Source organism: Aquila chrysaetos, chromosome 25 (genome assembly GCF_900496995.4).
Source record: "Aquila chrysaetos chrysaetos chromosome 25, bAquChr1.4, whole genome shotgun sequence".
In the NCBI taxonomy this organism is placed as follows: domain Eukaryota; kingdom Metazoa; phylum Chordata; class Aves; order Accipitriformes; family Accipitridae; genus Aquila; species Aquila chrysaetos.
This window is the reverse complement of record NC_044028.1, coordinates 18,568,451-18,592,123: the sequence shown is the minus strand read 5'-3', so window position 1 is coordinate 18,592,123 and position 23,673 is coordinate 18,568,451. Positions and strand designations below refer to the sequence as shown.

Here is a 23,673-nt window from a genome sequence, read left to right as displayed (position 1 = left end):
ATGCTGCTTCTGCAGGTCATGGCCACACACTTCCCTTCTACAGCTGCAAGCCAACAATCTCTTAGATTATTTAATTGTTCAAGAGTCTTAAACTTCTAGGAAAATACATGCACAAAAAGGCTACAAATTTATTTTAGAATAACCTATAGATTACAACAATGCTCAGGAGTCTGAGCAATTCACTTCACAGAAAAAGCAGGAAGACTCGGTCTACTGCAGATCACTCTAACAGAGAAGAGCCCTAAACTATTCCGTGATTGCCAGCCAACTCCAGAGCTCAGGGTTCTGCTTTTTCTGTACACAGGCACCATCGATGGCACAAGAAAGGTCAGGACATAAACCCATTTGCTTTGTTTCACATGACAGCGCACTAAAGCAAGCTCACTGCTTGTTTGTATTTCAGTAATCATAGAGACACCACCATGACAGGTCCTACAGAACCATGACAAAACTTGCCCCAAAGTTTGTGATGTGAATATTGGGCAAGGGGGAAAGAGAAATACAGAGAAAATGAACTGACATGTTCACAATCAAACAGCAGGTTGGTAACTCGTGTGTGGGCAGAGTTTGAGACCCCTGAACCTCACTGCTACACCTTACTTCACACTATAAACTGACATCACAGTGTACCCATCCCAACCAAGGTGGCATCCCTTGAGCTGACACTGGGCGGACAGAACTCTTGCACAGAGGACATCAGCTTTGATATATGTGCAAAAGGCTTTTTAAAGTCTGAAGTATTTCACTTCGGATGCATGGAAAGAAGATATGGATTTTGTTTCTTGTGTGCGCATGGATTGTTCACTTATCCTGGCCCAGGCTTCATCAATGTAATATTTTGTCAATTCAGAAACTGAGTCAAAGAACTTGGAGGCCGGATGCCACGACTGAACTGAGTTGAACTTAAACACTGCACTAGCCCCTTGCTGACAGGAAAAGCTATCCATTCATGTTGGTAGAACCATCCTGATGGTGCCTGTAAAATCAGCTGCCATAACATATGCCAGAGGATCTCTTATCCAAGTTCCGAGTCTGAAAAGAGAGGCAAAACCTAAGCAGTGAGGACATCAAGTGATGTGTACTCTCTAAAGTCCTTTGAATTTGATTCAATTGCTCCATCTGTTACCACTGCAATGACATGTTTTTGTGCTGGGGCAGGAACACAGGCTGCAGAAATTCTCAGAGATGCCTCTTCATCCAGCAGGCAGCATGGCATTGCAGTGTTCTCTTTCTTAACATGTTTAAGAGGAGCAAACAAACAGCCAACAAGGAAAGTAAGTCAGGTAACAAGCTCAACAGAGAAGACAATCCTCTGCCTGGGTGGAGGCTTATTATCCTGCAGTAGGTAGCTGGCTGAACAAAACTGAGGAGAAGTAATGTAAAACTGATGGGAATATATGGCTTACATCTCTCAGTGGCAACAAGATTTCCTTCTGCCCTACAACCTGCTGTTTACTGGGTCAGTTTTCTTCAGCTGCATCTCCTGTTCTCCAAAGACAGCCCTGAAGGGTTAAGAAGTTTCTGCCAGGAAACTCATAAGAATCTGCTGAAGGCACACATGGAAAAGCAACAGAGTTGGTAATATGGCTCAGCTATACCTTCCCAAAATCAAGCCTGGCACTGCTCCAACAGACAAAGCTGTTATCAGTTGCCTCAAGCTTCCCTTGCATTTGATGACTAGCCTTGGTTTAGTGATGATCAAGCTTTCTTACATTTTAAATTCCTGCTGTATGCTCTTTAAAAGGATGGGAGAAAATAATTTAGACGTGCTTGATTTTAACTAGATTAACCATAGTTGTTTGACAGTTAAACCCATTCCAAAATGATCCTTTACTCTGGTGCCAACCATGGCTGATGCTTACCAAAAGTGGAAAAACAACGACTAGTTTCAAAATGGTGACAGATTAGTCTCAAAAAGAGAACAATTATCTGAAATCTGCCCAGAGCTCTGTAATTAATCCAAACACCTCAGCTCAGGACTTCAGTTAGGCAAGTCAGCACAGAACTGAAGCAGTTCCATTGATTCACAGCCACTGTAGATCCAGCCCTTTGAAACAGCAGATTTTCCAAGGATTTTTGTAATTTGGCTTGTTTCAGAGCCCAAATCCCAAAGTTAACAGCTTGTTTAACTCTCAGAAGTTTTACCGGACCTGGTACTGGAATCAAAAGATGACCTCATTTATAGGGTCCTTGTTTGGATGTCACTTTTAGTTGCACAGGCTTTGTAAAGGTGCTCCCGATTCTGCTTCAGCATCAAATTTCTTTCCATTGACAACCTCATCCTGCTCCTTGCAGGAATTGGTTAACAGTATGGACAACTGCGCAACTTGAGCCTTGGGTTCCTTCCTGCCCTCTCCCCTGCATCTTTCTATTCAGAAGCTACCCATTGCATCAAAATTAAATGCATAATGCAAAATCCTTGAACTTCTGCATGTGCAGTGCTGAAGGACCTACCTGCGAGTCTGTAAGATCTGCAGAGCCGAAGGATGATTGAATAAAGAGGCAGAGAGTCAATCAGGTCAACTAGCAAGTGTATCAGGCCTTGCACAATCACCACCAGCAAACGGAGCTACAAAGAAACAGTTTAATAAGAAAATCTCAGAGAAACAGGAGATGCAACACTTGCAAACTCATGAGCTGGTCTGCAATCTGACATTGTTGTGTGTTAAGCTAAAGCCTCCCCAAGTGGGTTTGATGTCTAGAAGTGCTGGGCCTGGATGACCCTGCATGAGGTTGCTTGACAATCTTAGCTTAAGAGTGTAACTGAAATGAAGGTCCTACAGTTGTAGAGGCAGTGACCTTCAAGGACATGAGAGCTATTCCACTTTCAATGGCCATAGTCTAAAAGAGAGAATTTAGGCTTCCATTTCTAGTAAACTCCAGCACTGTGTATCAGTGACTGTAAATTTTTCTCTCTCCAACAGTGAGCTGAAGTAGCTTATTTCTGCCTGAAGAAACCCCATGTAGAGCATCTAAGCAAGAGCAAAGCAGTCAGAAATAAGCTTCCTACTCAGTGTGTTCTCATCCCCTGATTAAAGCACCTCCTTTTGTCAGACTGCATTTATTTTTGTTGCCAAGCTCATCTGAAAAGAGAGGGCTCAAAAAAGATGTTGAAACCATGTGATGGCCACTATCTGTGGAAAATTTTGCTCCAGGCATGCCTCAGAGAGGACTGGTCATGTTGGGAGAAGAAAAGAAAAATAAAGCAGTCCAACCCTCTGAGCAAAGCCTGGCTGAAAGCATTTAACACAGCGAGTTAATTTCTTGAAAAAAAAGTTCTGGATTAAACTAGAGAGGCCATCACCCCGGACGTGGGATGGAAAGATAAAAAAAATGACTTCTGAGTGAAAGAGAGGGGAACAGCTTGTTCTGCTGACCAGGATTTGCTGGGAATTCCCTTTGGAGAAACACAAACACATATCCTGAATTCCACTTGCTTGGCATACACGGGCTGTGTGAGAACCCTTCCTGGGACACCCAGACAAATATATATTTTCTTTGTGGATGACACTGAATGACTAGGAAACTTTTTTTTAATATCTCAGAAGACAGTGTATGACTAGCTTCAAGGGTTAAATCTTACCAGGGTAAACACCAAATAATACAGTGCAGTTGTAGGCAGGAGGAACAGCAGGATTGTAAATAGCAAAGTGCCAATAAATAACTAGGGAAAAGAGAAACACAAACAATCATTAGCAGAGCAATGGCAAAATAAAATAAAATAATAGGAAACTGTGAGATAACGACAGTTTGCAAGACTCCTTAATGTGCTTTTTTATGCCCTATGTGAATAATGCTGTTACCTTTAATATTTTCAGTACTTCTTCTCTCACTGGCCCTTTTTAGAAGGCTCCCTATTATAGGAGTATGTTTGGAAAGACAAACAAGCTGGATCCTGACAGCAATTTTTCCTTTATAGACAATACTCAAGATTTCCTATTTCAGGTCAGTTTCCTTAGGAAACAAGACTTACACGTTCATGCCATTTGTCCACTCCCTGTCCCTGTAAGTTTTAGAGCCATTGGTCAGTTTTTACCAGAAAAATGTGGAAGGGTAAAAAGAAGTAAGAATTTGGTAGGGAATTTTGTAGAGAATTGAGAAGTATTTTTGTTCCTCCTTGTTTTAGGAGAACAGGCACCCGGTGAAAAGCTGGCAAAATCTGGTTGATAAACATTCCCAGCAGCAGCAGCAGGCTGGTCAGTCCAGCCACAGGACTTCTGCCTCTTGCTCGGTGGGAAACTGGGACACAGAAAGAAGCTGGAGTTACTGGGGTGGGTGGAGCAATATTCAGAGGATGAAGGAGAAAAATCCATAGGAAAGCAGGTGTCATTAGCTCCACTGCCCACAGAAAAAGTTATTTTTATTCTGGGCCAGCCCAGTTGGCTTAAGTCTAACTAATTCCAACTGGGAGAAATGCAGATTTTTGACAAATAGGGATCGGACTCCTCAATTTTCTGTTGCCACTTCCAGAACAGAGAGGCCACAGGAACACAGGGCACTGCCATTTCTGCGAAAAGAGATCATGGCTGTGGTATATTATAAAAGAAAATAACACAGCCAGCCGTGTCACAGAGATGGATCAACATCCCAGCTTTATGCACGTAACCAGAAACAGATCATAACCCAATCCACTCTCTTCACAGCAGTTGTTTCTCCCCTCCTCTATCACTCCACTGCAGTTGCTTAACATCTCCAAAAGTCTTTTAAGGTCTGCTTTGAACGTCTCTTCCCACCCAGGCCAACAACATAATTCCCACTGGCCTCCAGAGCAGCAGGATGAAGCCTGAAGTGCCAAACCAATTCTCCTCAAAGTACACAGGGACCGAGGAGCCCTGATGCAGTCTCCTGGCATGGAAGCTTTTAATCACCACAGAAACAGAAAAATAGCACCTCCACTTACACCTCCACTGGTGTAAGAAGCTCAAGGTTATCTGTTGCAATGGAGAGAGAGGCCCGGGCCCTGGAAGTTACCAAATATTTTAGTGATTAGTATTATTTTAGTGATGTTTGCAACTGCCATCGTGGAGCAGTTCAGGCTCTGCTGAACTTTTGCATGGCATTTTAGAAATTAAAAAGAGCTTACAGTATTTGACAAAAAACCGCCTCTGCTGCTTGTGTGAGAACGTGTGGGCCAGGCTCCAGTGCAACGTGAATGAAACGGAGCCTTTTAATAGAAACGCTGGCATGTCTGTTACTGTGGCAACACTGCTGGGCACCACTTCTTAAAATGCTTCCCTCCCCCATACCCACTCCCATGCTCCAGGAGCTGGAAGCATCTGCAGCACCCACTGCAGTTCACCAGGGTGCCTTGCAGGTGCTCAGCACTTGCCAGAATTAGGCCCCCTGAACACGCAGAGAAGCAAAGGTGTGCTGCAGAGCAGCAGAGTCCAAGCATTTGGTTGAAGAGCCACGGATGCAGAGTGCTGAGGCATGCACTTGTTCTGGGCACCACAAAGCCTCCCATGGCTTCTGTCTCAATATTAGCTGAAGCAGGATAGGACTGTATTGCCCATGGGCAGCGTCCTGCAGCGAGCCCCTGGTGCTGCAGCACTACCTGGTCCAAGTCATAGGAGCAGGAATCCACCCGCTGCCGGAGGACGTTCCATTTCTTCCCACGGAACAAGCGCCAGAGAGATGACAGGCCGTAAATCTTCAGGCAGTAGAGCCTGAGCAAAGAGAAGACGCTGTGCATCAGAGCTGCGAGTTCCTGAGCTTCAACACAAAACAGCTGTCATCATTACACCCCTGCACCCACTCACTTACTGACGCCGCAGAACTCAGGGTGGCAAAAGAAATCAACCCGAGAATGACGCAGATAAAATACTCAGTCAACCGTATTTGGCTGGCCCCTGGCGCGGGCAGAGCAGGCTGCTGCACACAGGTCTGGAGTACTGGAGGGCAATGGCCATGCCATGCCCCGGGACAGCGGCAAGGCTCTCGATAGGGTGGCCCCTACGAGAAGCAGCAATCGCCAGCCCCATGCCACCACCTTCCCTGTAACAAAAGAAGCAGCAAGCTTATTCCCCCAAGTTCACCTCTGTCTCTCCTGTTTAGAACTGCCCTGATCCCCTTGCTTCACACCCCTTCCATGGCAGGAGTGGCCAAGGTCTCACCCCTCACTCTTGAGTCAATGCAATTCAATTTTGCCTCCACAGCACGGACAGACAAGGGAGAAGACTGGAGCCCCTGCACCTTCTTTAGTAAAGCACAGCTTCAAACATCCTTAAGAGGGGAAACAGATCAACTAAATGGCTGGTGGCCCCTACCACTTCCTTTCCTTTAGCTTTTGTAACTTGGTGCTACGACACTTGGAGCTACTTCCCTTCCAAAAAAAGGGTGAGTCCTTGGTGAGAGAAGCTTGTGGTGATAAGGGGTGGGAAATAGACACTCCTGCAGAATAACATCAAGGAAGAAAAGAGCCCCTGGGATGGAGAAGAGGCACAAAGAGCCCTGGGCAGCTATGTCCAACATATATGGATGTAAATAAAGGGGGGACAGCCAATGTGTGGGGCAGAAGAGAGCCTGAGAAAGCCTGAGCTACAAAAGCCAGACTGGTTAACCAGCCTAGTTAAGGCACGGAAGCTACTCAGATTTCAAGGCAGCATTGTGAAAGCAGAGGCAAGGCATCTTATCCAAGAGAAGAATCTGGTTTGAGGAACACCAACTGCTTCAAGGAATTGGCAGGGTGCCTCCAGACTGGCAGGCACAGCTCAGTGCACTAATCCCTAGGCAGGAGGGTGCCGGGGACAACTCCTCCAGGTTGCTGGTACACACCTGCTCTGTGGCTCTGACTAAGGCCACACACTCCCCCACACACCCTGACATGACACCAAGCGGGTGTTCCTGCTGTAGCACCTGCCCCACCTTCACTGGCTGCCTGCACACACATGCCTGCCCTTGTTTCACTGTGTGGTTTATTTCAGAACGGGTTCTCAGGCTTCACCAACACCTGAACCAGCAAATTCTTCCACCAGCTGCAGGAACGCAAGGTGTTGTGGTGGCTGTGTTGATGTGGGTGACTGCTATCCCTTCCTAACTCTCCACTGGGGGCACCTGGCACAGCAGGGCAGTTCGGTGCCAGAGGCAAGATAACATACAGCTGCTCTATACTTCTAACAAACAGCCGAGGCGGGTAGACTGGCTCCCTGCAGCTCACATGGGAAAAGCAATCAGCTGAGAAAATGCTTTTCCTGTTTCCACTCACTGCACAATGAGGAGGACCGAGGCCACTTCTCACAGACCAAACCAGAAATTCCAGTAATGAGAGGTGTTGGGAAGAGACTCTTCATTACTGACATTACTGATTTCGGGTGTAAGCCCTATGCTCTCAACAGACCCAGCTGATAAATCATATCTCAATATTTCTAACCATTCCCTAAACTACCCATAACTAAAGTTCTACTATTTCTTCCGTTGTTTGCAATGTAAAGCCCTCTGCTCACAGCCTGGGGAGGAACGATGACCATTCCGTACTTTATAAGCCCAAAGTTCCTTTATTTATTACCTTGTCTCTCATCTCCTTGTCAAGAGCAGCTATTCTCCAGTGGCCTGTGTGAATCCTTGCTGCAGCACATGTTAATGGAGCGCAGGAACACAGCACATCGGTGGGCACTGTTTGCACAGTAACCCTGACATGCCCTGGACATGCCCCAAAGCCCCGTGCGCTCCCACACACTGCTTCAGAGCGTCTGCCCGGTTCTCAGGCTATGGGGCCCTCCAGTAGGTCCAGACAATGACACCAGGATGGTGTCACACCCATGCTGTAACCCCAAACCTGTCATCTGTGCTCCACGATGCAGACAAGAACCTCTGAAGCAGGGCAGAGGCAGGGACTCTGGGGCTACCAGAAGTACAAGGGTTCCCCTTTCCTCCTCCTCTCCTCCAGTTCCCCTCAAAACTACTGGGTAGGGTGCAAGTGAAAAGAGTACTGTAAGGCTGAATCAAAGGGATGGAGTAAACTTCTTTCTTGTTCTCTGCCTGTCACATAGTTTTATTTTTCCAGGTCACTACCACAATAAATAAATATTTAAACACAGGAAAACTGAAAGATAGGTTGCTTGTACTACTGTGGCCATCATTTCTACATGCATAAAAGAATGCAATAAATTAATTGCTGGCTAAACTGTGAATTGAAGAGAACTACACCAGGAATGAATGCTCCACGAATTAAAGACATGCCTGGAGCGTTCAGTGGCCCTTCTTTCCAAATATACCTAAGATACAGCCAAGAGAGATCAACTCACCTGGCTCCGTAGACATAAAAGCAGTATATGTGGAAGGTCAGAAGTGCAATGATGTCGGAGAGGATGCAGAGAGCCACGGTCAGGCCCAGACAAGCTGACAGACCGACATACCAGAGGATCATCTCAATGAATGGGGACATCAGGTGAATGTAGCCTAATGGACATTGCAGAATGTCAGTATTTGACTGAGACATCTTCCTCTTGACACTCTCAATCAGTCCTGTTGACTGATTCCCCCTGCCCTAGAACATTGCTCCAGAAATCATAGGCATGAAAACATGCCAGTAAAACTGGAAAGCTCCTTTAGATGCCATCTTCTGTTTAGGAGGGCCAACAAAAACTCTCTTTCCCCACAGGTTTCTGTCCAGGTGTGGCAGCTCTGTGAGGAAGGGGAAGATGTGCTCAGCTTGAACAGAGTTTTATTTTTTTGCTCCACACCTTGCTCCACATGTGATATGCTTTTCTAGATTTGTGTCCAGGTTCCTAATTACATTTTTAACTGCACACATCAACCTTTACTGCAGCCATTCCCCTTTTCTTGCTATTCCCACAAAAGCCACCCCATATGGCTTTTGTAAAATAAAACAGTGTGGAGACATACAGTCTCTTTCATCATTAAAGTGGAGCAAAGTCACAGAAACAAGACCATACTTGATTGGTGAGCAAAGTAAATCAGTATAATAACTAAGGAGTTCACGTCCATCACAACTGTACTCCTTCATCAAGACACTTATCAAGGATAGCAGGGGTGTGTTATTTCAAGGAGGGACTTGAAATAATAAAATTGCACTAAGGTGAAATCAGTGATAGGACAGGGTTGGCATTTGCATCCTGAGAGCACACTTCTCATCCCTATCCTATCACCTGCCTCTTACATGGCAAAGACTACAAAAGCCTACATAAGACCTAAAGCCTTCCCTTGGACACTCACCACTAATGGCACCAAATAAGTAAGCTCCCTTGTGATTTGCACTTCTTGCAAAGCATCAGTGCAAGTGCTTTATTTAATATGCATGACTTCCTTGTGTGGGAATCCAACTTTGGCTTGAGTTCCCACAGCAGGAAGACTCACAGACAAGTTCATACTTGCAGTAGTGCATTTTGATTCATTATTCACCTCTAGGCAAACATTAAACACTCAGGAGGGAAGAGATGAAAAGGGAGGCTGAAAAGTAAAATAATTGCACTTACTAATCCAAAGATGGATGTGGTAAAGGAAGAAGCGGCCCAAAACTTGGTCCAAAGCTCGGTTCATTTTCAGTCCAGCTGGCGCTCCCATTAGCCACTGGAGCAGGTCCTGGAGCTCTTCAGCTACGTGCTACAAACACATGGAAGCAAGGCACCTGAGATAAAAGACTTCTACCACACTGAACAGGTCCAGTGCACCTGTACGTGCTACCCCCCAAAAGGTATTCTTACCACACCCTTCAAACCAATGGAAAAAAAAAATCCAAATCACTACTTTACAACTAGTTAAATCAGAAATGCACCTTTATTGACTCTTCACTGAATCCAAACATAACAGCAGAGAGGAAGCTGAACTGCTTAAATGTGAGGAAGCTGAACTGCTTAAATGTTCTCAGTGCTGGGAACACAAACCTAGTGTTTTTTTATGACCACCTCTTGTAGACTTGCACAATATTTCTTGGTGTAATGAGAGTTCTTGAAATAGGTGGCAAATGCTGGTGCACAAATCGACTTCTTTGGACAGTCAACTGAAATGTCAGAACTGAGCAAGTAATTTAACCATGGGGAAGGCTGTCAGGATTTTAAAAGGGGGAAGATGGCAGTGCACTCGCAGGCAAAAAAAGTGAATTTTTACAAACAAATAATCTGTACATGTTTAAAGCAGGGTAGAAAACACAATTATATAAATGTGTTTCATACATAAACAAACTTTCTTGATACTCTGTGGTGTACTAGGCAAGATTAACCATGCTGTATAGCACTGATCTTGCCTACCACTATTGTGTCTCTCTGCAGGCTTCATGAGGAGATACCCGTGGCAAACCAGTAAAAAAGCCCTCTCAATCATTGAGAAAAAAGCCTAATGGAGGTCGTCCCCAAATCACCGAGGGCTTCGACTCACAACTTCTGGTGATTTAATCCCAGGCTGATGTTGTTTGCTGATTTTCTCTCTCCACCCCACTACTCTGCTGGAGGATCCCTTGGAGTCGACAGGGCAGAAGATGGGGTGGCTCTGCTCCCTGCTAGTTTGCACCTGACCTACTCACCTAAGCTGAAACCAGCGGTGAAGTCCATTTACCAGGCTGTGAATTGAGGTAGCTGAGAGTGGTAACTTCCAGCAAACAGTTCAGGAACATACCCAGAAGAAATGACCTCTCACACTGTCCCGCATGAACAGAGGTTGTGAGTAAAAGCCTTCTACCTCTGAAAATTCTACTTACAGTCAAGTCCATGCAAGTGAATTGCACTGCAAATTGTGCACGTGTAGAAGAATCAAGACAAGCTAACTAAAGCTGATGCACTGTAGCCTACTTTCCCCATCATTCATATGGATAATTTCCCTAAGGGGAAATTATTTCCAAGGAATGATTCCATTTTATTTATTAACCAACAGGATCCTTGCAAAATGAGTTTGTAAACATTTACTTTTAGTGTAGTGGCAAAATTAAGGGCTCCATCTTCAAGTTGCCCAAAAGGATTGCCTTTTTATTTCATTCATTTTCCCTCTGTCTCACTGCGAGTCAGAACTGATTTGAACCCATGGATCTTACCTCTGTGGCTGAGAAGTGTTAGCTGCTTTATAAATAGACTGTTTTTAATAATTAAAGTGTTGGACTGGTAACTTGGAAAAAGCATTTGGTGGTTTTAATGAAATATTTAAATGTTTGAAAGCAGTCCTTCAGCAAGGCTGTTTTTCAGCACTGAATACTTCTGGAGGCTACCAGTCTCAGAGGTGCTACTAAATTCTGACAGAGGCACATAGCTCTGGGAAGGTGCCCTAGCTTGCTGTTATTTAGCTGGGCAAGGCATTTCAAAACATAATCCTAAGGCATAACCTTGGAGGTTGTTTTCCAGCCAGATATTTTAGGACTGATCAATAGCAAGTAAAATCAGAAAAGGTGACTGGGAGTCCAATTCTCCTGTTGTAGTCACGAATACTGAATGTGGCCAGTATTAATAAATAAGATACACTGAATTGGAAGTGTTTTGTAGAGAGGTGTAGGGACATTACCAAACTGGAGACTAAAGCTAATACGGTTTAGATGAGAACACTGTGGAAATATTTTCTTTACTGTCATGGTCTTCTTTCTAGTCTCCATATGCAGAGGGTCTAACGGTGATGTGACATCGATGGAGAAGGACACTCAGCACACTGCAGGTGGGCACCGGGAAGCACAGTGCGAACTTCCTGAGCGGAGCATCTAGTGCAAGTCAGAGCAAGGAAAGCCAAAGCACTCCCTACTAGACACACCTGCCCTGCATCTGTTGCAGGCATTTGGAGCTCTAAGTTATACTATTTTACAAATTAACATCTAAGAATATTTTTCAGGAAGTGTCCTCTCTGCTTGCTTTGTTTATGGATTAGCAGAACATGACTGAATAGGAACTTACATCCAATTATCTCTAAACCCCAGTAACATTTTTGGAGGCACGATCTATGATAAATATTTAACTGTTTCAAAGAGATTACAGCTTAAGAAAAAGAGACAGCAGCAAAGATGAAAGAGGTGAAGGAGAAAAAAAACAACCAAACAAACAAAAAAACCAAACCAAAAAAACCCCCAAGATGGTTTATAAGCAATTTTTTTCAAACCAGACAAATGTAGCACTTTGAGTTGGGTATTTTTGAAAGAAGGCTGTCTCGTGGAAGGCAAAAATAAGAACAACCATTGGGAAGCCTGGTGGGATCGAGGGAAGGAGGAGGGTAGGAGTTGTGAGGGCACCTACAGAGAGAAGATTATTCACATTTTCCATTCTTGGATTTGAAAGCCTGCTCCAAAAATCAGCCCTTCATATTGCATACAGCTAGTCACCAGTTACTCCCTAGGTGTCTCTGAATCACATCTGCCTCATTTACTGACAAAAGCAACTTGTTATTACAGTCAGCACAGCGCAGCTCATCAAGCTGTGAAAGTGGGAGCTGCAGTCAATGTCTTGTGCATCATCAACAATTGCTAGCTAAGTGCTGATTTGAGAACCATTATAGCAGGGGATGACGAATGATGGCTAGGGAATACGGTTTCATCCTCACATCAGCAGGCTGAGCTTGTGACCCTGGCAGTTGTCGAGAGCCAGAATAACCTGCCTGCATCTGCTCCGTTCCAGAGAGATGTTTGCTCGGAAAAAAAATGAACACTGTATCCAGTCCCCACACAGCTACGATTTTGTCAATATTAAAATCAATCAATCAAACCAATAAGTTTATATGTTATATAAGGTTAGTTTGTCAATATTAAAATCAATCAAATCAATAAAGTTAAAATAAGGTTATGTATATAACCTCATAATATATAATAAACATTGTAATATATATAATGCTCTATTTACTAACAGATACAGAGATGTAAGGTCAATGCCATCATCAGATCTGGGGCATTTTTGATATACCAAAAGCAGAATAGCAAGGAGCATTAGGGAAGGAAAAGTAACTCATTCTGCATATGGGAAAGTTTGCGTTACTGAACTTGGCAACACATAAGCACTTGAGAAAGCCCAAGTGATGGGAATAATGCGTACCAGATGGACACTCAGCAGCAAAGAGGAAACCTACTGCTGAATGGCTAAGGGGAGATTTTGCTGTCATACTGGAAAAGAAGTAGTGCTGGCTTGCACACCACATGCTGAAGTCATTGGTATATTTTGGGATTACTCAGATCTGCATTTTTTAAGGCCTGCACATAATGCATATAAATCAATGCCCACCGAAGGCAGTAAAAGGACTCCAAATGATTTTTATGTCCACAATCTAATATGCTTGAAAGAAGAAAGTAAGGCTGGAAAGTAAGAAGAGTCGTAAGTGGCCTGAAGTGATAAGGCTGGAGAAGCAGAGAAGAAAGGCACTGACTGACTACCAGGCCACCCACACAAGGAGGAGTTAGCACTTCCAGGAAAGTAAGTAAACAGCTCTTGGTGATAGCGAGGTAATGAAGTCTGCACATGTAGGAGACATGGTGAAAATAACTGACACTATGATGCCTAAGCTGAGTGACAGCTGAGCTAAATTACTGAAAGAGGAATGAACAAGCAACTCTCACAAGCAAGCCTATCCAGGACAGGTGCTGGGATTGGATACACCTTGAGCACAGAGAGCATCCATCTGCCAAAGACACTGGACAGATGGAACCCCTCCTGGAGCCACCTGTGCAAACAGGAGCGCAGCCAAAAGCCACTTCCTTGCAGACTTGTTAAGAAATCAGATTTCTGAGAGCTGGACACTTAGAGTAATCCCACAGGGAGAGCTCTAGTGAACTTAAACTTCTCCAGCTGAAATATCTGTAAGGGAAAAGACTTAGGAATAAGACTTAGAAAAATATTTTTAGTGTATAGCTCAAATACAAGAGCAAGTGTATTGCAAGAATTGCGGTCCTTTCTACCCCCACCACTGCTGCTGAATAGTTTCTGCAGCAATCCTTAAAACATGCAATCCTTAGAAGTTTGACTATGAAAGATAACTAAAATAGCAATAGTCACAATCCACAGCTATGCTGGACAATCCATACACACTTTCTGAAAGCACAGCATGTACAAGAATGATCAGAGACCTATGGCTTGTAACAGTTAAAAGGTTAGACATGGACCAAGCACATCATCATCAAGGGAAATGTGAGCTCTTCCCAAGAAAGACAGCATAAGTAGGAAAAATAAATTGCTGCTGGAATTCTCTAATCAGAATAAAATTCCTTCCAACCAAGAAGCTGGAGAAAGAACCAAGAGGATGTTCTCCATCTGCTAGAAAGAAACCAGTGGAAAGATCCACCTTCCCTCCCAGAAATGAAAGGAAAGTGGGCAGAGAAAGGATTAGGCTGTACAGCTGCATGACAGTGCTCAACATTGGCCGCGCGTCTATTCCCAGGACACAGAAGCTCTTACAACAGAGCTAACTTCAGATTACTGGTCTGGTCTCCAGCCTCTGAAGTACATTATATGTTCCTTTCTGCCACTAAACAGATATATTGGAGTACTGCACCTAAAATGAACCACCAGAAAAGCAGGATAGTATGAGTCATACTTGTTCTTCATGAATTTATGCTGATGCCAAGGGATCTTAGTGGGCAAGAGGAGTGATGTTTGAGAAAAATCACAGGACACAGCAAGTTTTCCTAGCTTACCATCTGTACACCAGAGCTCTTAGACAGGATTTCAGGTGTTTGTATCCTGACTAGCTAATGCCTTTGGATTTCCCCATGAAATTCCTCTCCACAAGCACAGCTGCACTGCTTATCAAGTTTGACTTTTCAGCAGTTTATCAGATTAAACCCAGGTTACAGCTTTTTTTTTTTTTCTCCAAACACCCCATATAGCAACAACTTGAGGATACTTCCTGTCGACTCCAGAATAAAAGTATTCTGGCTTGATAGCCACTCAACCTGCAGCTGCAGAGCTCTGTCCAAGCCATAACTGTTACTTTAGGAGCTGGAACAGCCCTCCGGTAAATATCTAATTACTATTCACTGCACACGCAAAGCAGAGCTGTGTTCCTTTTGAGCAGTCCCAGCAGGCTTGATTTGAAGATTTCATTGTTCTTGAGGAGACCTAATTTGCATGACTTCAGACAGGACTCTCTCTGAAATCCTTGCGTGTAAGGCATTCCCTTCTTACAACTACCCCAGGCATCAAAGGCTGGTCAGTACCCACAGCAGGTGAAAGAGAAACGGCTTTGGCCACACTTACATCAGCCACAGGGATAAGAGTGTCAGCAAGGTGACCAATTCGGTTTTTTCTGTACAGCCAGGACATCAGCAGTATCCCCAGAGCCACATCAATCAGCAGAGAGACAAAGATGTTGGCTTTCCTGCATGCAGGATAAAGAGAAACAGTGTTAGAGAAAATGGAAGGACAGTGTTTAATGTTTCAATGACAGCTGTCAGCTTCACTTACATAGCATCTTTAATGTCCTAGGGACACCAGGACAATTTACTGAAGAGGCACAGTGTAGAGATCTTTTGACTTTCACTGGTGTGCTGCTACTTCTGTGGCCAGACACAGAGCGACTTGGAGCCTGCCACACCACTAAACCTTTTTTAGTAAGGGGAGCAAAGAGTGGGATTGAAGCTACAAAGAGGAATGCTAGACAAAGTGTGTGTGTGCACACACACACACACACTCGGGGGGGATTTACCAATACTAAGGGCACCAGCACCTGGAGTATCCACGTCGAGATCAGATGGCTTTCCAAGAGGTATACTTTAGTTGAACCACTAGTCAATGTAATAAATAGTGTTTCTGGGTACATAAACGTACCCAAAAGGGCTGCTGAACTGCCCCTTCACTGCTAGAGTTTCTGAATGAAATTCCATGACGTGAGTTATTCGGGAAATCAGATTAAACAATCACAGTTACTTTTGGCCTTCAAATCTGCTAATCTATTTTAAGTGTTCCCTGGGAGTCTATTACTGCAGGATCAGAGAACCACACAGAACAAGACTCACTGTGTAATGGCCGTAGGGCATTCAATATCTGTCTCGGATCTCTGCCTCTCCCTGTTCCACTCCCTGCACTGCGTGTTTACTTTTTCTGTTACAGTGACTTTGTTACAGCTGTTGGAGTCTCTGGTCTGCAGTTACTGCAAGAAAGATTCCCCAAAAGAGTGGGTGAAAGAGGGGAGCATTTAAACCTTTCTGCTCTCATGGAAAGTGCCACTCAATACTGATTGCAGTTTTTGGTTAACAGCGGCATATGTGAAAGCAATGAGCTTGTGGGAGTAGTGATAGCAAAGCACTACACATATGGGTGCAGTACAATCTTTCTGTGGGCAACATCCCGGTCGCCTTTCCCAGGCTAGGGAAAAAGGCATATATATGACAAAAGGCATAATTAATATAAACAGAGTGCAGAGTAAAGATCTGCAAACTAGCAGGGAGTAGAGCAAGGAAGGCAATGTGACATGGTGCAGTGAGGACCCCGTAGTGCTGTGCGGGCACAGGATCCATGGTTTGGGTTCCCCAGAGACAGGGCTAGAGTAAAGACATGCATGACTTTATGTGTAGTCTATACCTCATTAGTTGAGTCTGGTTTTGAGCCTTCTTGTTGCTGCTGATGACCTGGAGATGCTGCAGGCGATGTCCCAGCTGCTCACAAGTTGAGAGTTTGCTCCATAAGAAAGACAAAGGCCAAAACTTCAGCACCCTGCAGAAACACCATGGGAATGTCCCCTTTTGCTTTTGCCATGTAGCAGGCTGTCCAGCATACAAACTCCATGCAAAACATTCAGTGTAAAGTTAAGGTTGTGCAACCAGGGACGGTGTCAACATATTACGATTAAAGAATATTAGATGTTAACTACTCTCTTAAAGAGTAACAGAATTAAGGCAGCTTTTCCAGACCAAGACATGTAAAGCAGACAACCCAACCGCTCATTTCCATTCTGTAAAACCATGTGCCTCGCTCTTCCAAGGAAGCCAGAAGACAACCCCAATTCCATCCTGTGCTTTGGGATACATCACTGGGCTTGTACACTGCTCTCAGTCTCCAGGAGACTGGAGTCAAGGCAGTTGTGTGTACAGCACAACAACACAACATGGTGCAACCGCTTCACAAATCCCAGTATCGCTAATCGCAAGTCTCTGTCTAGTGTGAGCTTGGTGTTACAAACAGCTGTGTTCTCCCTGCAGTTTCTGTCCCTTTTCCCCTCTTTTCTTTTTCTTCCACTCGATCCTTTTCTTCTTTTTTTATTACTTCCAAATTCCTTTCTCAGGATCTTCATGTCTATCTTCTCTCCACTACCTTGCCAACGGTGACCAGCATTATGTTGATAACACAACATTTAGCATTTAATTAGGTTTCAAAGTTAACATCCACATTAGGCTTGTAGGGGAGGAAATATTCACATGGTTCTTTCTTTATGACTCAGAAGAAAAGTACTAAATGATGCTCAATTATTTTGGGGAGTTACTTGTATTACCACACAACCTATCAAGAAAGGAACAATGGTGATTTGTGTAGTCTAAAATGATACCACTGGATGCAGGCTGGTCAAAGAATGCACAGTAGCGGTACAGCAACACAAAGCACCATGTTTATTGTAGGGAATAAATTCTGATGTGGACATAATTTGGATCATTTCTTTCCTGTACACAATGGTTGTTTCACTATTTTCACAGTGTTTCACTGTTTCTCATTAAAGGTCCAGGAATCTATGTTCACTTTTAGTCACTTCCTTCACCTACTCTTTCTTAACTGCTTTGGCATATTCCTTCAGTTTACATTCATTCCAAACGCTAAAATTATTCCCGGTATCTTGCTTAGCTTTTGAAATTGTACAGCTGTTTGGATCATTAGTGAGCGTGGCCTGCAGACGTCCCTGCAATGTGTGCATGCCTTCCCCAGATTTCATCTGGAGGACTTCAGCCTGTCGGCCAGCAGCAGAGTGCCTTCAGGACTGGCCAGGATAAAACACAGGATGGGCAGACTGGGGCTCCAGCTGCTATTTATACATTTTACACAAATCGCAAAAGTATGGCTCATTCAAAATCCTGCTTGGTTCACTGTGGTTGCTATCCCCTTCCTCCCCCCATCGTCCTGAGCCCTTTCAACCATCCTTCATGCAAGGTTTGTCAGCTTAAAAAACAGAGTGCTGAAGTCCCCCCTTCCCCCTCGCCATTCAAATTTCAGACACATTGGGTTTGAAATACATGCAGTGTATTGTGAATCACTCTTCTTAATTTGAGGCCTCTGAGTTACTCAGCTCTTCGTTACAGCCTCCCACCTTAGAGACAAATGAATGCACTGTTCTTCAGCTGACTTGTCAAGCGGTAATATCTAAAGTGGCGGGGGAACAAGCACCATGCAGGGGAAGGAGACACGGGGGGGACTGCACTGGCCACTTATCTCAAAGACCTGGGTTTGCAGATTCACCGAGGCACAAGCGCAGATGAGTTTTCTCTTCCAATTATATCCTAGCCCAGTGGTTACAAATTCTGGTGTGGCAAACCTTTGCTAGAGCAGAACATTGCACTTGAAATGTAAAGAAGAGGGAAGGAGAAATGCTCTGCCTGTGTGGTAGAGCTACCATATGTAGAGATGACTGAAGGTAAAAAATTACTGGTCAAACCAACAGCTGCCAGACCATCTCAGTTCAAGTAGAAAGCAATGGCTCTGGGGCCCTGTGCTGAACACTCACTGGGCTGACAGTCTCCCCATCCTCTCCCAGCAGCATGTGTCTCCTACCATCCATTGCCGCTCCACAACTCCCCAAGCTAGACGCAGCTAGCTTGTGGGTCACCCACCGACCAGACCACCCCTGGTCAAAGGAAAGGACAGGCTGCTGCTCTCTTCTGCCTGAGGAATGTCTTGCACAAGCGAGAATTATTTCCAAAGCAGTCTCATCCCCAGGAGCACCCAGCGTGCACCCACTGCAGCCTGCAACGGGTAAATGCATCTCCTTGATTGAACTGGATGGGTCCAAAAGACATGTCAGAGGTCTGTGCTTGTCTGTACTACGACTGACTCTCTTTTCTTTTCACTTAACATCAAGAGGACAACCTCTATTCCACTTACATACTTTCTTTGGAAAGTATATACTTATTTACATAAATAAGTATTTACATACTTATTTAAATAAAAATACAAACATACTGCAAAAAGCTCAATAGTTGCAAGATGTGCTACTGTAACTCTCATCTCCAGGAGTACCAAGGAAGAAAGCCAAAAATATTTCTTGCGTGGTCTCCTACCCCTATGCATATCAACTATGCATTGCCATAAATGCTCCCACTTGCTTACCACACAGTATACAGAATGATTATCAGAAGTGCAATGGAAAACCAACCAAATAAAACAAACAAACAAAAAACCAGTGATGTTGTGTCACTGCATTATTTAAGCAGCAGGAGATCTTTGGGGTATTTCCAAATATAAGGAATTTTAGCAATAAATTAACATAGCCTGCACAAGTAAATCTTGATTTTCCAATTCAAATTTTTTTCCAAGAGTGAGAGTGGATTTTTCAGATATCAGATGAAAAGCAATCTTTCTGAATCTGGATCACAAGCAAATATTAAAACTCCATGAACGAGAACCCCCAGCTGCCTTCTTGCTCGAAACTGCAGGAACAGTACCTCCCTTCTGGATGAGGAATCAGAGGTCGTGGTGTTTGTAAACGGACTTCTTTTTAAAAAGAGTATACAGAGTTTATTGCCTCAATACCAAATCATCCTGATGTCCCCAACAGCACACTAGAGACCTTCGGTGGTAATGGAAATCCTGCACACATGTCCCTCCGAAGAGAGAATTGAGAATTGCAATAGCCACCCCATAGCACAAGGTGGTGCTGAAGAAATGCCTTAATTTGAGATGTACAGGACTTGAGAGCTCTCGGTGAGCTTGGATGGATGTCAGTGCTCACTTGGAGATTTCTAATGCTGCTGCCCGGCTTCCCTGGTGCAGATGCACAACAGTGGCATATCCAAAAAAGCCCCAAGCCTCCGCAGCATGAGATGACATCACTGACCTCTTTCTTTAGCTTGTCAATGATGTTACCCCTTAACATCACAAAAACCTGGGAAAGAAAGAAGCCCTGCGACCAGGAGGAGCAAAAACCTGGTAGATCTTATTTTATGGGATGTCCTGTCCCAGCACAGGGAGGAGGGGACTGGAAGGACACCTGCACATGACATCTTGAACCCTCTCTGCCTTGTGTATGTTGGCATAAAGGAGGTTGTACCACACATCATGTGCTAAATTGAACCAAATTACATTAAATGACTTAGAAGGTCAAGCAGGAGGTTTGTTATAAAGCCAGGTGCTAATCTCTGTTCTCCAAGACTGATGTTTTAAAACATCCGTAAGATAAGTAAATAAAATGCTGATACTATGGGTGAATAAAACAAAGCAGAAAGAAACCTGTAGCTACCTCCCAAGGTTAAGAACAAGTTCAACCTAGGTTTACGCACAGCAAGCCTTGCGTTCTGCCTGCTGGTATGTACAGCTGGCTGCTAGTCTGGCTGCTGCTCTGGCTCAGAACGTCTGTACTGGGCCTAGGAAAAGCTGAAATCAGAATAGCTCCGGATACGCTGGGTAGCAGCTATCTGTGCACAACCTGCCAGACTGAGCTCAAGCTCCCAAGTTATGCTTAGACTGTGGCCTTCTGGAAACAAGTGAGACTTGGGCTTAACCTGACTCTAAGCCTGGTCTGAGTCCTAGCACTGATCAAGATGGGCAAGTCTGACCTTGAGACCAAGTGCCTATGCAGAAAAGGATCATCCTGTTTGTTGGTAGTCACATACAGTCCATGGACAGCCAGAAAAAGGACCTTCAGAGCTGACACCCAATATTCTACCCAACCACAAAGTTCTGACTTAGTTATCATTAACAACATTAATGCATAGTCAGTGTCTACAGAGCAGTCCCAGGAACCAGTGGTTCCTGATTATATCAGGTTTGTGTTTGACTCTAAATCCCTTCAATAGAGCAGTCCAAAACCGGACAGTTTTCCCTTTGTGTACCAAAATGCATAACCCAACTGTTTAGAAAATCTTCGCATATGAAGAGTTCCACTGTAATTTTTTTATGACAGTTTCTTACAACTGGAAACCTGTTAAAAGACTCCATTCCCCATACCCTTAGGCTGTACTTGAGAAGATTTATCCATGAATACATTAGTAGCTGTTATCCAAATTTCATCAATTAAAGTGTCCCCTTGCAGCTTGGAACCTGAACTCCACTCCCTTCTCTGGCACAACCTCTCTAGGCAGGCTGACCAGATGTGTTATTAAGCTTTATATGCAGAAGCTTCTCCCCTTCCAATCTGCTCAGAATCGCTCTTTAGTGCAAGCACTTGCCACACATTACATTTGAAGCATCCTATTCAGTTTCATGGTTGCGACAACAGGATTTCACCAAGGATTCATGTTGACCAGCATTCCCTGTAACCTACTATGAGGTGCCAAGGTTGCACCACCACCATCTGTTAGAGAGGCTATGGATTTAGACACAGTATTTGCTGATGTTTCACAGCCGTGGAGGGACTCATAGCAAACTGGGAGTAGTGAGTCCCAGCTATCAAGCCATTAAGGAGCATTAAGCCTCTAGCCTTGCGTTTTCAACGGAGCTCCCAAAAGTTTAATAGCAGCTCTGCAGCAGCCTGTTTCCAACAGAACGATTTTGTATCAACTGTATTTCTCACCGGGGTTGAGCAGGAACCCTGCAAATGCCTAAACATGAATTACATTTCCATGCAAAACGTAAGCTGGCCGATGTCACATTACTTACCTGCTCCTGCAGATCCCAGAGATAAGTGAAAGCAGGAATGTCAGCAGCATGCACGCAGGCACAGAGGCCTGCTTCATCAACTCCACGATGATACTAGCTTCAACACCATCTGACTGCCAGTGGGTCAGCTTGATGGGCCCATCATCGTATCTGTCCGTCATGAACAGTATCTTACTCTTTGCAACTGTGTCAAAGACGGCAGAGAGCTTTGAAGCATCATCTGCCTTGTGGTCAGTGGAGGTAGCTGTGGCCAAAGGGGGATGTAGATGGGAAAGCATGACTTTGCGCTGGTCATAGTATACTAAGATGATTTCTTCCTCCTTAGGGTTGTTAGAGTGTTTCTGAAGGGTAGAACAGCTCCAGAATTTGCTGTCTCCCTCTTTGCTTATCTGAATCCATGGCTCATGGGAGAATATTGTCCCAAGGTCTTCCAAGAACTCACTCAGACTCTCTTCTTTCTCTTGTTTGCTGTTGCTCCATGAGCCAAGCACCGAAACACTGACTTTAGTCACCCGTTGGACTTCACTGAGATACTGCTTCACCTGGACAGGAATAAAAGGGAAATGGACCACGGCAAGGATAACAGCAGAGTTCTGTTCGGAGATCCAGCGCCCGATCAGAATGCCACTTTCTGCTGAAGAGCAGCAAGACGGAAAGAAGACCTTAAGTACCATGGCAGTGATCCTGGAAGAACGGTACACCTGCCAATAAACACAGAAATAAAACTTGAGAATGGCAATTAAATGCAAGGAAAATTTGAGCTGACCAAAGCCACTGGGGAGGAGGCCCAGTCAAGTTTTAAAACACTAAGTCCAACCATTCGCCTCTGCACTGAAACTAGATAATGACATTATTGACAGCCAACAGGGATTTCAAATCAGAGGAGTATTTAGGACGTTCCCAAGAATCTGCAGCCTTTGAAGTGAGGGGTGGTGAGTTTCTCAGCAAAGCCCTTTTCCCAGTCCTGGAGCAGTCTTTCATGATACTGCACAATCCATCAGACCGGCCAAGAACAGGAATCCATCCAGCCTCAGATCTTGCATCTGATACTGGATGCGCTTGAGCACTTCCTAGAGAAGGGACTACATCATAGCAGACCGTGATGCATCTGGGGAATTTCCTTCTATTACCGACAATCAAATAGTGGTTTATGCTATAAAGCCAGATAATTTCAGAGCCTCCTTTACCATCTAGGAATGCCGAGCTGTGCTCTGCAACAACCTCACTGAACAACCTTGGTCAGATCACTCATCTCTTCTTGTCTCACTCCCCTCATCTGGAAACAGAGGTGATGATTTTGTCAAAAGGGACTATAGTGATTAACGGATTGAAGTTTACGTAGTAGTTTTAATTCATTAGATACAAGATCCTAAAAAAGGAGAAGCATCTCTGCTTTATCAGTGTTCTTTAGCTACAATATTTTTCTTCATGTCATTAAGCAAACATCTCAATGGCTTTGTAAGACTTTTACAAAAAGGAGCTTTGAGGCAGTTGACAATGTCTCTTTAAATAAGGTGGAGGTTTCTAACAGAAATATAATTGCAGTAAGGAGGGCGCTGGCGCAGAACAGTCGGCATCCGGCGCCCGTTGTCCTTTCCCGTCCTTCAGTGCTTTGTTAGAGATGTGAAAACTCTGCAGGCCCCCGAGGCTGGCTCCTCTGCGAGGGACCCAGTCAATCGGAAAGAGGAACACAGAGTGTATTTATAACACGTAGAGAGGATGCGCAACGTGAAGGTCCCTGGTGGTTTTGTTTTCTCTCTTTTTAATACAATACAATTGATCTAGTAAATCTCAGCACCTGGCAATTTGCTACGGCATGGAGGAGGCCATGGGGAAGCAGCAAAGGCGAGTGATTAACCTACTCCCAGCCCCACAGCCCTGCCAAGTACAGCAGTAGGAAATGTCTGCTCATGGATGAGCTGTCAGCCCCTCGAGGCAGCAAGGTGAAGTTTCCTTGGTGCACAGCTCGCTCCTCTGATGGGAAAAGCGCCACAGCTGCTGTGTTTGCAAGGAATAATGTTTTTTTTTTCCTGCA

At 44.4% G+C, this 23,673-nt stretch overlaps 1 protein-coding gene across 4 annotated transcripts in view; it reads right to left on the bottom strand.

The window, feature by feature from the left end:
- The window catches only part of PIGQ (phosphatidylinositol glycan anchor biosynthesis class Q), a 37,898-nt gene that overhangs the window by 11,081 nt on the left and 3,144 nt on the right, over window positions 1-23,673 (bottom strand). For 3 of the 4 annotated variants that reach the window (XM_030001562.2, XM_041120137.1, XM_030001564.2), the window contains exons 2-9: window positions 21,639-22,339; window positions 16,425-16,556; window positions 15,102-15,222; window positions 9,435-9,561; window positions 8,244-8,397; window positions 5,555-5,666; window positions 3,584-3,664; window positions 2,455-2,569 (exon numbers count right to left, since the gene is read on the bottom strand). In XM_030001562.2, the coding sequence (XP_029857422.1) occupies window positions 2,455-2,569; window positions 3,584-3,664; window positions 5,555-5,666; window positions 8,244-8,397; window positions 9,435-9,561; window positions 15,102-15,222; window positions 16,425-16,556; window positions 21,639-22,312 (1,516 nt within the window). In that variant the 5' untranslated portion in view covers window positions 22,313-22,339. The remainder of the gene's footprint in view (window positions 1-2,454; window positions 2,570-3,583; window positions 3,665-5,554; window positions 5,667-8,243; window positions 8,398-9,434; window positions 9,562-15,101; window positions 15,223-16,424; window positions 16,557-21,638; window positions 22,340-23,673) is intronic. The other variant, XM_041120136.1, reaches the window with a different exon arrangement.